General features: G+C 42.4%; 1 protein-coding gene across 2 annotated transcripts in view; it reads left to right on the top strand.

Moving 5' to 3' along the window:
* LOC138591019 (regulator of G-protein signaling 6) overlaps window positions 1-10937 on the top strand; it is a 49197-nt gene extending 38260 nt beyond the window's left edge. Inside the window, exons 7-17 of one of the 2 annotated variants that reach the window (XM_069661508.1) lie at window positions 274-338; window positions 2023-2099; window positions 2861-2942; window positions 3204-3278; window positions 4428-4529; window positions 4664-4836; window positions 4984-5109; window positions 6450-6636; window positions 7369-7458; window positions 8519-8578; window positions 8848-10937. In XM_069661508.1, coding sequence (XP_069517609.1) covers window positions 274-338; window positions 2023-2099; window positions 2861-2942; window positions 3204-3278; window positions 4428-4529; window positions 4664-4836; window positions 4984-5109; window positions 6450-6636; window positions 7369-7458; window positions 8519-8578; window positions 8848-8898 — 1088 coding nt within the window. In that variant the 3' untranslated portion in view covers window positions 8899-10937. The remainder of the gene's footprint in view (window positions 1-273; window positions 339-2022; window positions 2100-2860; window positions 2943-3203; window positions 3279-4427; window positions 4530-4663; window positions 4837-4983; window positions 5110-6449; window positions 6637-7368; window positions 7459-8518; window positions 8579-8847) is intronic. The other variant, XM_069661509.1, reaches the window with a different exon arrangement.
* Window positions 10938-13632: the final 2695 nt, after the last annotated feature.

Genomic DNA, 13632 nt, shown 5'->3' with positions numbered 1-13632 from the left:
TTCCCTGTAATGTATCTGTCCCTGAGGAACCCCTACTATAGCAAGTCCTGAGGGACAAGATTAGCCAAACAAAATAAAACAGTCACTGATGTGACGACATCTCCGGCTCTCTGCATGGCATTTACCCCATGGTTAAGACTGCTCCACTTATTAGTGTTTCTTCCCACAGCTGAGACCCCATTGCCATCAAGTGTAGATATTCTGTTGTTTATTGTGTAGTTACAAAGCACAACCCATCTCTTCATACCTTACTCTTTCTCTCTTCCCCTCCAGCCATTTACCTGTGCAAGCGCACCATGCAGAACAAGGCCAGGCTGGAGCTGGCCGACTACGAGGCTGTGAGTACACTGTTGTTTTGGTTTAACGATTTCCAGGAAGCTCTCAGTTCAGCGCTATCATGTGTGCATGGACCATAATGTGATGACAGTCTGAATTTCCAGTTTTTCTTTCACTTCCCTGAAAAACAAAAGCTCTGAAACAGAAACGATGTCCTCTGGGGCCTCGAAATGCCAAAATCCATTTCACCAGCATGAAGCTTTATCAAATTACAGACTGTTAAACAAATCTGTCAAAGACAATTATTCTTTTACTGCTGCATCATTTGGCTGAAAACAGAGCGGCCGTTTACTGGCCCTAAAATATATGCAAACGCATCTGTGGGCCTACCTGGAATCAGCAGATCAATACAGTCTCATCAGGGGCATTACTGCAGCGCTTATCTCCGGCTGTTATATAACATCACTGCTTTTCAATATTCTAAATTACTCTGCAACTATTGTCCGATACACTTTTACCTTTTGTCTATGATTCAGGTCTCATTATGCCTCCAGGCCTCATTGCTCTCAGTGTTAATGTGCCTGCTAGTTGACACTCAGTTATTTCTCTCTTTATAATGACGCCTGTATCTTTGTGTCTATACATATGGAGCCATTGCTAGCAGCCAGTTAGCTTAGCTCGGCACAAAGATTGGAAACAAGAAAATGCTAGCCTAGCTCTGTTAAAGGCTAACAAAATACCGTTAACAACACCTCAAAATTGCACTTAAGTTTCTGAATGTATTACAAAAATAAGGTCAAACATGCTACTTAAGTATCAAACTTCAGGAAGCTGGGCCTGGCCAAAAAATCCTCTAACCCATGACCAACGATTAAAGGTTTTTTATTTTTATGTGTTTGTATCTTGACAAATTAAGCAACTGTTTTTAGCTTCATTCAGAAGTAGCCTAGCAGCCAACTGTCTGTTTAAGTGTCAGACCTTCAGGAAGTTGGGCCTAGCCAACAAGTCGTCCAACCCAAAACCAACCCGTAAAAACCCCAATGATTCAGGTTTTTGTTATGTTATTGTTCTTTGACAAAATTAATTACATAAAATGTTAGCTAGTGAGCGTAAGAGATGCTGGCAAGTTGATGTTTTAAGCTTTAGTCAGAGCCAGGCTAGCTACCCCCCGTCTTCAGTCTTTGTGTTACGCTGACCTAACCGTCTGTTTAGGTGTCAAAACTGCTGGAAGTCGGGCCTGGCCAACAAGTCATCCAATCAAAAACTCCCCGTAAAACCAGGATTCAGGGAATTTTTTATGCTTTTGTTTTTTGACAAATTAATTGCAGAAAATGTTAGCTAGTGAGCGTAAAAGGGCGCTGGCAAGTTGATGTTTTCAGTCAGAGCTAGGCTAGCTGTTTTCAGTTGTGCAACGCTAAGCTAACCGCACAGTATAGCATCAATCTTCTTATATAACTCTATAACTCTAAATTTTTAGAGTACAGTCTTTAGTTATAGTTATTACATTGGTGAATTTAATAATAGTGTATAAAAAAGGTGTCTGTGCCTTAAACTCCAAACACTGTGTGGAAGCTTTTAGGTTTAGCAACTTGTTCAAGGGCACGTTTGTTGAGAGGTCGTCTCATCTCAGCAACAGTAATCCAAAGTCATGGCACGCCATCACATTGAATGGATAATGTAATCATCTAAAGGCCTTGAATTCAAATAACCTCCTCCTCTAATGGCGCGCCTGATTGGTTCCTGCAGGAGAACCTCGCCCGGCTGCAGAGGGCTTTCGCTAGGAAGTGGGAATTTATCTTCATGCAAGCTGAGGCTCAAGTCAAGTGAGTACATGTGTTAATGTGATTCAGTACATGCCACCTCCTGACGTCAGCGTGACACTAAGCTGTCAGGATGGAGAGATGTAGGTTTATGCATTCATATTTATAAAATAGTAACCTTTAGCTTCACGCATGACCTGAGTGTAATTTCCCAGAGGAACAGGAAATGCTTCAGTGTGCTGTGTCAGTCTGGCAACGCTCTCTCATTAACGAAGCTCTGTTTTAATGCCCTGCTTTGACCGGAGGGTTATATGCATTAAATACAGCAATAAGTTCCCCCATGGAATTAAACACACACTGTTCTGGCAACTTCTATCTCTTACTAAGACTTCCATCTGGTGGCTTATACGTGTAAGCACAACACTAATCTCTCATGTCTTTCAGTGAGGAAACAAGCTTCCTTTATTGTCCATAAAAGCTGTGCCATTGTTTGTCGGCTGCTGTTTTGTAATATTGAAAGCAATAAATCTACTTATATCTGGGGAGTAAACAATGCCTGGCGAGGGCGGATCAGTAAATGTCAGTTACGCAAGAGCTCGGCCCCACTGGCGGCAAAACCAGACATTGCTCAGTGAGGTGAGCAGACAGGTTAAGACACACACTCTTTGGCTTTTTGCTCTGTAGTCTGGCTCGTCATTGTATTAACATGCACATGTGTTTGTGAGAATGTGTCACTTAATTCTGGATTTTTGGGGATTGAGATCTCAGGTATGTCTGAGGTGTGTGCTCTATCTATAAGAGTGGCCTGTTTTGTTTGAACACAGGATTGACAGGAAGAAGGACAAAGCAGAGAGGAAGATCCTGGACAGCCAGGAGAGGGCATTCTGGGATGTCCATCGACCAGTGGTGAGTTAGGGCCAATGGTGAAAATACAAACTAAAAGAAAAAGGGTGGTAAGCTGCTGCAACAGTGTAGGATGGAAATTAACACACAAAAGGAATAAAAGAAGTACTGTTGTGTAGGATGACAATTTGAGCTTTATGAGAGCGTGTCCCTGCTGAATAGAGGATTGTGTTGTGTGAGGAGGAAAGGCACAGACAATACAAGCTGGAGAAACACTGTTATCTGACCCAGAAATAACGCTCTGTCTCCTGCCACCTCCCACAGCCAGGCTGTGTCAACACCACAGAGATGGACATCCGCAAGTGCCGAAGAGAGAGGAACCCACACAGGGTAAAAAAGGTGAGAGGACGTGACAGAGGGTTAGATGCATGACATTTAGCATCACAAACTTTTATTTTATTATTAAAACACTGGCTCTAGCAAACCTCTCATCCCACAAGCGTCCCACACAGGGCCAAAGCGTCCCACACAGGGCTAAAGCCAGGTACTGAGGTCACATGTTCAACCCCCATCAATATTTGCATTTTTGTTTGCCAATGAAAATATTTAAATAAAAATAAAGTTTTTATATATTTTCTTTATTTTTGTAACACACTGACGTATTTCTAAATAACACAAACATCTGAATAAGATGAAAATAATTTGTACATATTTTTGGTCAGTGATATAATATCTGTATAAGATATATATATATTTTTTATAAATGTAACTATTTGCTTACTTATCATCTCAAACTTTAAAAAACAGGTAAGGTGGGGCACTGGTTTAGCTCAGTTGGTGGAGCAGGTGCCCCCATATACAGAGGCTACAGTCCTCCATGCACTGGTCACAGGTTCGATTCCCAGTCTGTGATCATTTGGTGCATGTCACCCCCCACTCTCTACTCCACACATTTCCTGTGTCTCCTCAGTTATCTAATCAATAAAGGCAAAAAAGTTGAAAAAAAAGAAAGAAATTAAGAAATGCTTTGGTTCATTATGAATTTTTTTTTTTTTATATATATATGTAATTTTAATCGTTTTAAGAATAGAATACGTTTTAGAATATTGTTGACTGTTTTTTAATCACAAAATGACAACGATCTACATTGAGCTTGGTTTTGAAAAATATGCTGAATTACTGAGAGACAAGTGAAAAAAAACCATGAAAGATATAAAAAGTCCCCTGGAAGAAATTCAGAATGCTTTTAGTTATATTTAAAAACTAAGTTAAAACAAATTTACAAATATAACTGTAAGATAAATCAAATCTAAAGATCTTAAAATATTTAGGCAAAAAACCCCCACTGTGTGTCATTTTAAAATGTAAACACTTAAGATATTTAAAACCCCAGTCTCCCAGATACAACACTGAGGCCATGACTTTGGTATGTGGACTAGGACACTGGTCCCTCAGTATTATCTGAAATGTATCAAACTGCAATATCGCTCTGTCCAGGTTTATTTAAAAAAAAACAACCTGTAATGTCTCTCCTTTCATGTTCTCCAGTCGGTCTATGGGGTACCAGACGACGGCCAGAGCCAGCCGAGCCCGGTCCACATCAGCTCCCAGCCCACCAGGAAGACCACCAAAGAGGACATCCAGAAGGAGGTAACTCATAGAGATCTCCAGAGGCCATTAGCACAGTCTGCCTCACACATCCATCATAAGGACAGACAGGGACGCAGACTGATGAGCTGTTCCTTTATTTAGCTTCCTCATTACTCTCTCTGGCTCTCCGTCAGATTACCTTCCTGAACAGCCAGCTGGACAGACACTGTATGAAGGTTTCCAAAGTGGCCGAAAGTCTGATGAGCTACACGGAGCAGTTCATGGAATATGACCCCTGCGTGTCGGCCACTGAACCCTCCAACCCCTGGATCAGCGACGACATGTCCTTCTGGGACTTGGAGGCGAGGTGAGGCTGGAGGGGCCATGTTGGGAAGAACGCTGAGGGCTCATTGGAGGCAGATAATTGCTTCCTGTACAATATGAGGAGAAAACACTCTTTCTATTTTGTCCTTTTAGATTCATTTCCTTTCTTATCTGTCTTTTTTCTGAGCAGTCGTGACCCCAGCCAGCAGCGCGTGAAGAAATGGGGCTTCTCTCTGGAGGAGGCGCTGAAAGATCCGGCAGGACGGGACCAGTTTCTGAAGTTCCTGGAGTCAGAGTTCAGCTCAGAGAACCTGCGGTGAGGCTCCCGTTGTGCCTCTCGCCTTAGTTAAAGCTGCTATATCAATATATTTGTATTAGCAATTAATAACATGATAACTTGTATGTGGAATGGGTCAGAATTAATACAGCTAGACTGCAGTTTCCTCACCTCTGAATTAGTTTAGTGTCTTTAGCTAATTGTTTTTGGCCCAAAAACCCCCACCATACATTACCCGCTTCTACACTACACAAATAGAGTGAATATAAGACTCCATATTAATACTAATTGTTATCAATATCATCAAAGTTATGTTTATAGTTGTCTGTAAAGTGGTCAGAAATTTGCAGGTATTTTCCAGTCCCTTTACAGAATGGTATCAGGTCTATTGATGGCATATTTAAGCATTGTGGTGTTGCTGTGAATACAATAACTAAACGTTAAGGGCCTGTGTCCACTAACAGTGTTTTTTCCTATGACACCGCCTATTCTCTTTATAAAACCAATGCAGTTCAGCTCAGCGTCCTAAGCGTTCACCACTCAAAGTGCTATCAGTAGAAAATTGTTCAACATTTGGAACACTGCTGCGCTTGTCAATGTCACTTCTCCATAACCGACCAATCAAAAGCAAGAAGGGGCAGGACGAGAAGCTAAAGCCGCATTCCCACTGGTCAAGAAACCCACTAACACCCGCTAACATCCGGCTTTTTTGCTTAAAGGGAAAGGTTACAATTGGATGGGAACACAAAACCTGGGTCAACACTTTAATCTCCGCACCCTTTCCGGCGGGTTGCTATGCTCCATCGGTAACTTCTGCGATTCCTAGTTTGATAAACAGACCACCGGAACATTTTCACTGTTTACTATCCATGTTTCCGGCACGTTTGTGACATCAATCGGTGACACAGCAGAAAAGAGACTGACAGGGGTATACTCCACTGACAATGGGAAAAGAGACAATCGGCATCTCTAAGTGGGTCTCCCTGGGTTTGAAAAACCCGCGTCAACTCGCTAATTTCAGTGGGAAAGGGGTATAATTCTTTAGTTTTTTCAAGGGTACAATTTTCAGGTCTAGAGCTGCTCCTAATGCCAGGACACGATTCCTTTCCATAGAAAACTTTCGTAACCTAGCAACAGTAAGCCATGGTGAGAAGCACTCTGAAATTGAGGCGTGGGCGCTGGCAGCATAAAAAACGCCTTTAGTGGACACAAGCCCTAATAGAGAAAGAGCTGATGTACTAATTAGATTTTGGGGCATCAAGGTTTCATGTTAACATTTTCAGGTATTTCACTTCTATGTTACTTTAAACTTCTACTCCACCACGCTGCGTCTTATATTTTAGGGAGGTTGTTACTCATTAAATTCGATCCTGTTATAGGTTCTGGTTGGCAGTGCAGGATCTGAAGCGGCGGCCACTCCAGGACGTGTCCTCCCGCGCTGAGGAGATCTGGCAGGAGTTTCTGGCCGAGGGAGCGCCGAGCTCCATCAACCTGGACTCTCACAGCTACGAGCGGACCAGCCAGAACCTCAAAGACCCCGGACGCTACAGCTACGAGGACGCTCAGGTGGACTCTGATGTTTCTTCCTCATGAATTAACTCACATCACGTATACATGTCCACGCACGCATGAATACACACTCTACAAATCTGGATAAACGCCAGACACACACACTGTGTCAGCACACCTGCGCCTCTACACATAAATACAACCATAACTTCTCCAAGTGCAGCATAGAAAGAGGAAAAATGGTACAAAAGGTGGTAAAAGTGTAGCCTGTAGATTAAGTAAAAAGATCCTTTGGGTTTCCCTTCACCACATCCCTGTTTACACACACAAACACTCACACACACACACCCACAACAGCCCTTTATTTCCTCTCACACTTGCCCACAGAAACACTGAACCCCTCCACCCCACTCATGTTACTGAAGTGATTGAATGAGAGGCCACAGAGGAGCAGAGCGAGAGAGGAGAGAGGAGAAGAATGACGGAGTGTGTTTGTGCCAGCGTCTAATGAGGCGAGTAATGCCGTGAATAGGTTGTTCGCTCGCTTCACCGTGGATTCCTCCGGTTCAGAGTGGGCCGGTGATGTGTGACGTGGAACGCCTCCCACTGGCAGGACATTACTCAGCTCTGCCTCACACGACTCGGGCGTTCATATCAACTCACACAGCCTGTGAATCACACATGCATCCATGGCATTACAACTACACGACCTCCTGCATTCCTACACTTTTATTTTCCCTTCTCTCCCAGGACGACACACACTCATCAGCTTTTTTCTATGTCTTGCAGGAGCACATATTCAAGCTAATGAAAAGTGACAGCTATGCACGCTTTTTGCGATCCAACATCTACCAAGACCTGCTGCTAGCCAGAAAGAAGGTGAGCTGCACCCACTGACCCCTATGTCACCTCTTTATTTTGATCACTCTCCTTGTTTTTTGATATGATTGAAAAGACACTCCAGGTTTACGTCTACTGCATGTAAGAATTCAGTGTTAACTAACAGGGCCCTGTTTTGGTTGCAGAAGTGCAATGACATATGCTCAACAGTCACAGCACTGCATCACAGCCACAGAATAAGGCCCATAGATTCAATATCACATCCTGCAGGTCGTACGTGGCAGAGGTGGAATGAAACTAACTTGTACTCCAAACATAATTTTTATTTTATAAATGGCATATTGAAGCAACGTGACTCAGTGTTCAGACTTGTACTTGAAGGTAATAACATCACACTTTTGTGCCACACAGGTAGCTCGTTTTAATGTCACTCGGCAGCATTCATTAACTCCTAACACGGTCTGATAATCAGGGATGTGATATTTTGATGAGACGGCTCGCAGAGCCCCAAAAAGGCAAACCCACTGTGCTTAAGATGCAGGTGAAAGGAAACTGCTAAATTATGTAAAATGTCAGGGGAACTGTGTCGAAAAACATGACATCATATGCCAAACACAGGCAAACTGCTGGGTCAAAGAGGAACAACAGTCAACAGCAGTATGCAGACATGATAGGAAAGACAAGTATATGTGGTAGATGGCTGCAGCCTAATATGTCCCAGTTGTTAGCTTTTACTTCTCCCTCCTGAAGGTTATCAGTGTGTTTTTTTTCGCACTTGCACAGCTAAACAGATGTAGCTGATATTGTATAAAATGGGGCATTTGAGTAAATCACAGCTGCCTGTGTTCATGCTAGCCTCTCTGCCCTGTCCCGTCCGCACACCGCTCCCTCTGCTGGCCTGTCACTGACCCCGCTCCATTCCCTAAAAATGCAACTCCCGCATTTTCCGCGGCCCTCATTTTTGCAATGCTTGGCCTCCCTCTTTTTTCCCCTTACTGACTACATCACCCCCGACCCCCCCCCCCACCCCACCCCCCTACCTCGCTTACACCCGTACCTGACCCAAACACTCACCCTGCTTCCCCCCCTCCCAAAACAGCAGCCAGCAGACACTGAGCAGGCCCGCCGCACCTCCTTGGAGAAGTTCACCCGCAGTGTGGTAAGTCATTTGGAGCTGGGGCTGTTCATATCACAAACCACACTGGCTGGCTCACACTATCAGTGGCTTTTTAACCATTTTACACTCTATTGTGGCTATTTATATCTGTAACAGGATGTGTGTGTGGATAACGTGATAGTCACATGAATGGTTTAGCTAAAAGAAGGCATTTTAGATTTTAAAAAAGCACCTTTTTGTAGAGATTTGATGTGTTTATTAAAGTATTATCAGCATCTAAGTCTAATAATGTGTCTCAATTTACGTTTTAGGGCAAGTCATTGACGGGAAAGCGCCTGACAGGCCTGATGCAGTCGTCCTGACACAGCCTGTGCTGCAGGAGCACAGCCGGACCCTGCTGGGGGGTCGACCGCCGCACAGGGGCACAGACAGTGGAGCCGGGCTGGACAGGGCTGCTGTGGAGGCTCTCAGACTCTGCTCAGAGGACTGCTGGTATACTGGTAGTAATGGTGCAACACTGGGCCTGACAGGGCCCCGAACAGAACCACAGAGAGACAATGACGACAAAGAGGAGCCTCAGACCACACAGCACATGGCATGCAGCATACAGCATAAGCACATTCAGACCAGGGCTGCCCTCCACCCACGACTGTCGACTAAGCTGATCAGTTTGTGTTGTTTTATTTTCTGTGTGTTGGATATTAAAAGCACATGTCTGGTATTGTAACAAAATTCCTTGATGCATTTGCCACAATGATTTTACGATCGCTTACAGCTGAGGCCGGTCCTAACTCAGACTAATCAAAGGTCAAAGAGGCACATCAATACAGATACATGCCTACAATACTCTGCATTAAACTCTGTACTCACCAGGCAGCCAGCAATAATGAAGCGTTTGTCGCCTTTTTTCTGTTTTTAGAATTATATCCAAACTCTTTTTATACCCCGGAAATTTCTATTATATCAGTTCCTTATAAAGCACACGCCATCTGAACTTAGTTTTGGCAGTAATCAAGAGTACAAAGTGGTTTTTACCCAAATGTTACACTGAATGACGACTAAAACAAGATTTGTAAAGATATAATTTTTCATGCTTCTTTACATTCCAAAATCTGGCGTAAGGGCTTAATGTAGCATTCACACTGCTCGCTGCATGTGTCAGCCAAACTGTCTGCGTTGGGGATTAACGTTTTGTTTCTACAGCGGAGCTTTGTGATGACACTTATGTGCAAAGATGAATTTAATCCAGTTTGAAAAGTAGTTTATTGCTTTCACAACTCCAAGGCTTCATGTTCTAAAATATTCAGGCTGCACAGTCTAATTAATCTTATCAAAAGTCTGTGGGAATAACTGAGACGCTTTCAACACCAACGTGGTCGTGTGAATCACCCTGATTTTAGGTTTAGTTACAGTACAAAGAGCATTCACATGCTTTTTGGGCTCCCAGTATTGTGCAATGTTAAAGTTTCCAGTGCCATGGGTCCATCTAGTGGTGGTTAAACCACAGGACCAGCAACAGAGTGTTACCAGGCCGTATTAAGCTGTGTTCACATCATGATGTCAAACTAGATGTTTTCCGAAGGTGGAGATGTCGCAAGGCCTGCAGCCCGGTGTGGGATCATTTATGTTTGGGTGTTTTTGTTTTAGCTGCATGAATATTTCACCTTTTGTTTTCTAAAAGAATAAAATCTGCTCACTTTTGTTTGGCTAAATGTCTGCTGTGACTCTCCACCTAATAATCGTTATGTGTGTTAATGACTGCGGGGGGAAATGGTGCATGTTGTTGGACCATAATGAGTGAAAAGACTGTCCAAAAAGAACTGGAGCAACACTCCTCGATGAACGGACATCAAAGCACAGAAATGCAACGGGGCACAATATCTGACCCGTCATGGACGCCGCACACTGAACATTAAGGCCTCTGGGCTTCACACTTCTTCTTCAGACAGGAAGTGCTCGGACTGAGGGGATTGTGGTTTCACAGCGCCCCCATGAGGCCAGTGACTGCCACAGCAACACTGCTGAACAAGTGAATCATCTATTATTTTCTATTTGAGTCGTTGCAATGCACTGTACAGGTCATATTAATAACCATCATTATCATGAACCAATAACCTCTTGAGTATCAAAGTAGAGAGAGATGCTTAACTCGAGTCGATGTACCAAATGTTATTCTCAGCACAAACTCAATGACACCATGTACAGGGGGCATTGTAGATGTAAATTGGCTAAATGTCATTATCCAAAAGCACACTTTATTATTATGATATGGGCACATTACTATGCATGTTACATATTCAGGGCATTTTGTGCTTTTAGTTTCTCAATCAGCAAGATGACTACTGGCACACCAAAACACTCAAGCACCTGCTATCTATTCATGGGTACCAAATAATAAAAACTCTGGACCTGTCCGCCGTGTGTGCAGCTCTTTTGTTGCTGTTCTGCCTCATGAAACGACTGAACTGTTTTACCTGAAATCTGATCTCTTTATAAAGTGGTGATACTTTTATCTGCTGTATCGCAAGATAAGGCTGCAGGTAAATACAGTACGCTCGATTTTAAATCACAAAGACACTTTTTTTTCTACTTATATTCTGATATTTGCTTCTGTAGTCACTGCCATAATACTATATTCTTTGTGCTTGATAGTATAGTAGTGGCCATGATGGTCATGCTAATAGCAAGCTAACATGTTCACAATGAGGTTGCTAATGCTTAGAAGGTATAAAGTTTCCCATGTGTTCCTTCTTTTAGCATGTTAGCACGACAACTTTAATACACCAACATTTTGACCAATTGATGGCTCTAGATGAAAATTTAAGTACATAAATAAGTACAAAACAAAAGTCATTAAAATCCACCAAATATTTGTTGAGATATTTTGCAGAAGCCATCAGTGCGAGAGGAAAGGAGGGACCTAAGGGCACTAGGGATGTTGACAACATTTTAACTAGATTTAAATTCTAATTTAAATTATGGTCATTTTAATTATGGCACAAAGTATTGGACTTAATGACTAACAGACGATTTGACCTTTCAGGATTAAAAAAGTATTTAATGGAGGAACTAAGCACTAAGGGAGTCTTAGCCCTTGGAAAAAGTCATATAAATTCTGGAGGAGCTACGATAAGGCTGATGTCATCAGGGTTATCTGACTTTGGGTTTGGTGGGAAATGTCAGAACAAGCCTTTTGTGGGAAATTTGACCCATAGTGCGACTTTAAGTCAAGATATTCTGCTGCTTCAATTTTAGCCATCCTTTAAAAAATCAGTATATTGTGAGCATCCTTACAATATACAAGTGCAATACTAAATAGCTGCAGTGGTTCTTTAATTTCTCTAAAATCAGTTTTACCAGTACAGAGCTGGCTGGTAATCTGGCATACCAGGCATTTTCCTGGTGGACCGACACATATTAGGGCTGATATAGGTCAATATTTTCTTCATCTTCAAAAAAATCAATAAAGGTTTTATTTCACTGAAATGTATGCCAGTGGTGGAATAGGTAAGTAAGCCTGCTAATACCACATGATACCCCACGACAGAAAAAGTCCTGCATAAAAAATCTTACTTTGGTAAGTATCGTCAAAACAAAGTTTGTAAAGTAAAAGCATAGATAGTGTAAAGTTGCTGCTGCATTAATGTGTGTTATTTTCACTGCTGTACATGTTTAAGGTTGTGATTTAACTATAAAGCTGTCAGACAAATGCAGTGTAGTAAGAAGTATGTTTTTACCGCTGACTTTAAGTGGAGTAGAAACATAAAGTAAAATGCTCAAACTCTATTAAAGTACAACTACCTTGAATTTGTTCTGAAAGTGTTTGAGTAAATTTACTTCCTTACACTGCACTGTAACTGTACACTACAATAAAGCACACCGACCAGCTGGTGTGGACTCATGAAATATAATTATTACATTACACATAACTCTATACACATTACAAATCTTCACCAGTGAGGTCAGTAAAATTACTTGAATGTGACACTACAATACACGGCAAAACCCCCTTTTCTTCTACCACACCCACTCCCTCTAAACTAAACTACACCTTACCTACCTACCCACCTAACTAACTAACAAACCCCTCCCTGCCAGAGTTGGTCGCTCTGTCACTCAGAGGAGAGCCAGCAGGTGCCTCTGCTCTGGCTTAGAGGCAAGAACTCAACACAGGCTTCCCCCAAACTGAGTTTGCTGTTTGAATCTGTCTCTGTGGAGCAGCTGACCTCCAGCAGCCGGAACAGAAACTCCAACCGGCTGGCTCAGAGCCTCGGAGCTGTCCAGCTCTCTCCTCTGTCGGAGGGTAATTGAACCTGTCAGATCACGACGGTCCGATCTATATATCAACTCTTTGAGAGAGAATGTGACATCTTTGCATCACAGATGATATCTTCAGTTTATCAGAGTGAGAACTGGTGACATCATCGTGACATCAGACATGATATTAATGTTTTTTTTGACCGCTGAATCATTTGTATATTAATGTGTCGTAATATTATCAGGCATTTTTACTCGCTCTTACTTACTTCCACTAGACTATGAATATTCTGTACTTGTACTAAATCGAACTTGTGACAGAATTTCCTTTAGTTGTATCTTGCTTTAGCGTACACTGTGATTTAATTCCTCCTTTTATAAGTGCACACAAAGTGCTTCACGGCTAGTCTCATGATGAAGCTGTTGCTTTGACCTTCAGGTTTATCTATTTCAAGAAAGACATCTAATCTGCTGATCTGGTTTATTGCTCTTGTACTGTATAATGTTATACTGCCACTCCTTTTATGAAGTGATTTGAGACATTTAATAGGAATCACATGAAACCTGTCCTCATAATATTTAAACAGTCCCCCTGAGTCCTCTTTGTTTTTCAGACTCTAAACCTCTCTCGTTTACACCTGCAGTTAACACTCAGAGCCCATATAGTGCTCACATTAAATATCTCTTACTCAGGGCAGACTCTACAGCTCACATATGACTCGCACTATTCGTGATTCCTCCAACAGCACCTACCAATCAATAAGAGCTCGCTGTGCTGAAGCCTCTTTTTGTTGCCTTGCTTCTATTCAGAGTCCAGAGCTGCCTCTGCTCTCACAAAC

The sequence above is a fragment of the Semicossyphus pulcher genome, unplaced genomic scaffold (genome assembly GCF_022749685.1).
Source record: "Semicossyphus pulcher isolate SPU_LCO1_2020_fin unplaced genomic scaffold, fSemPul1.0.p SCAF_14, whole genome shotgun sequence".
Classification (NCBI taxonomy): Eukaryota; Metazoa; Chordata; class Actinopteri; order Labriformes; family Labridae; genus Semicossyphus; species Semicossyphus pulcher.
The sequence above is the reverse complement of the archived record's forward strand: the minus strand, read 5'-3'. Positions and strand labels throughout refer to the sequence as shown.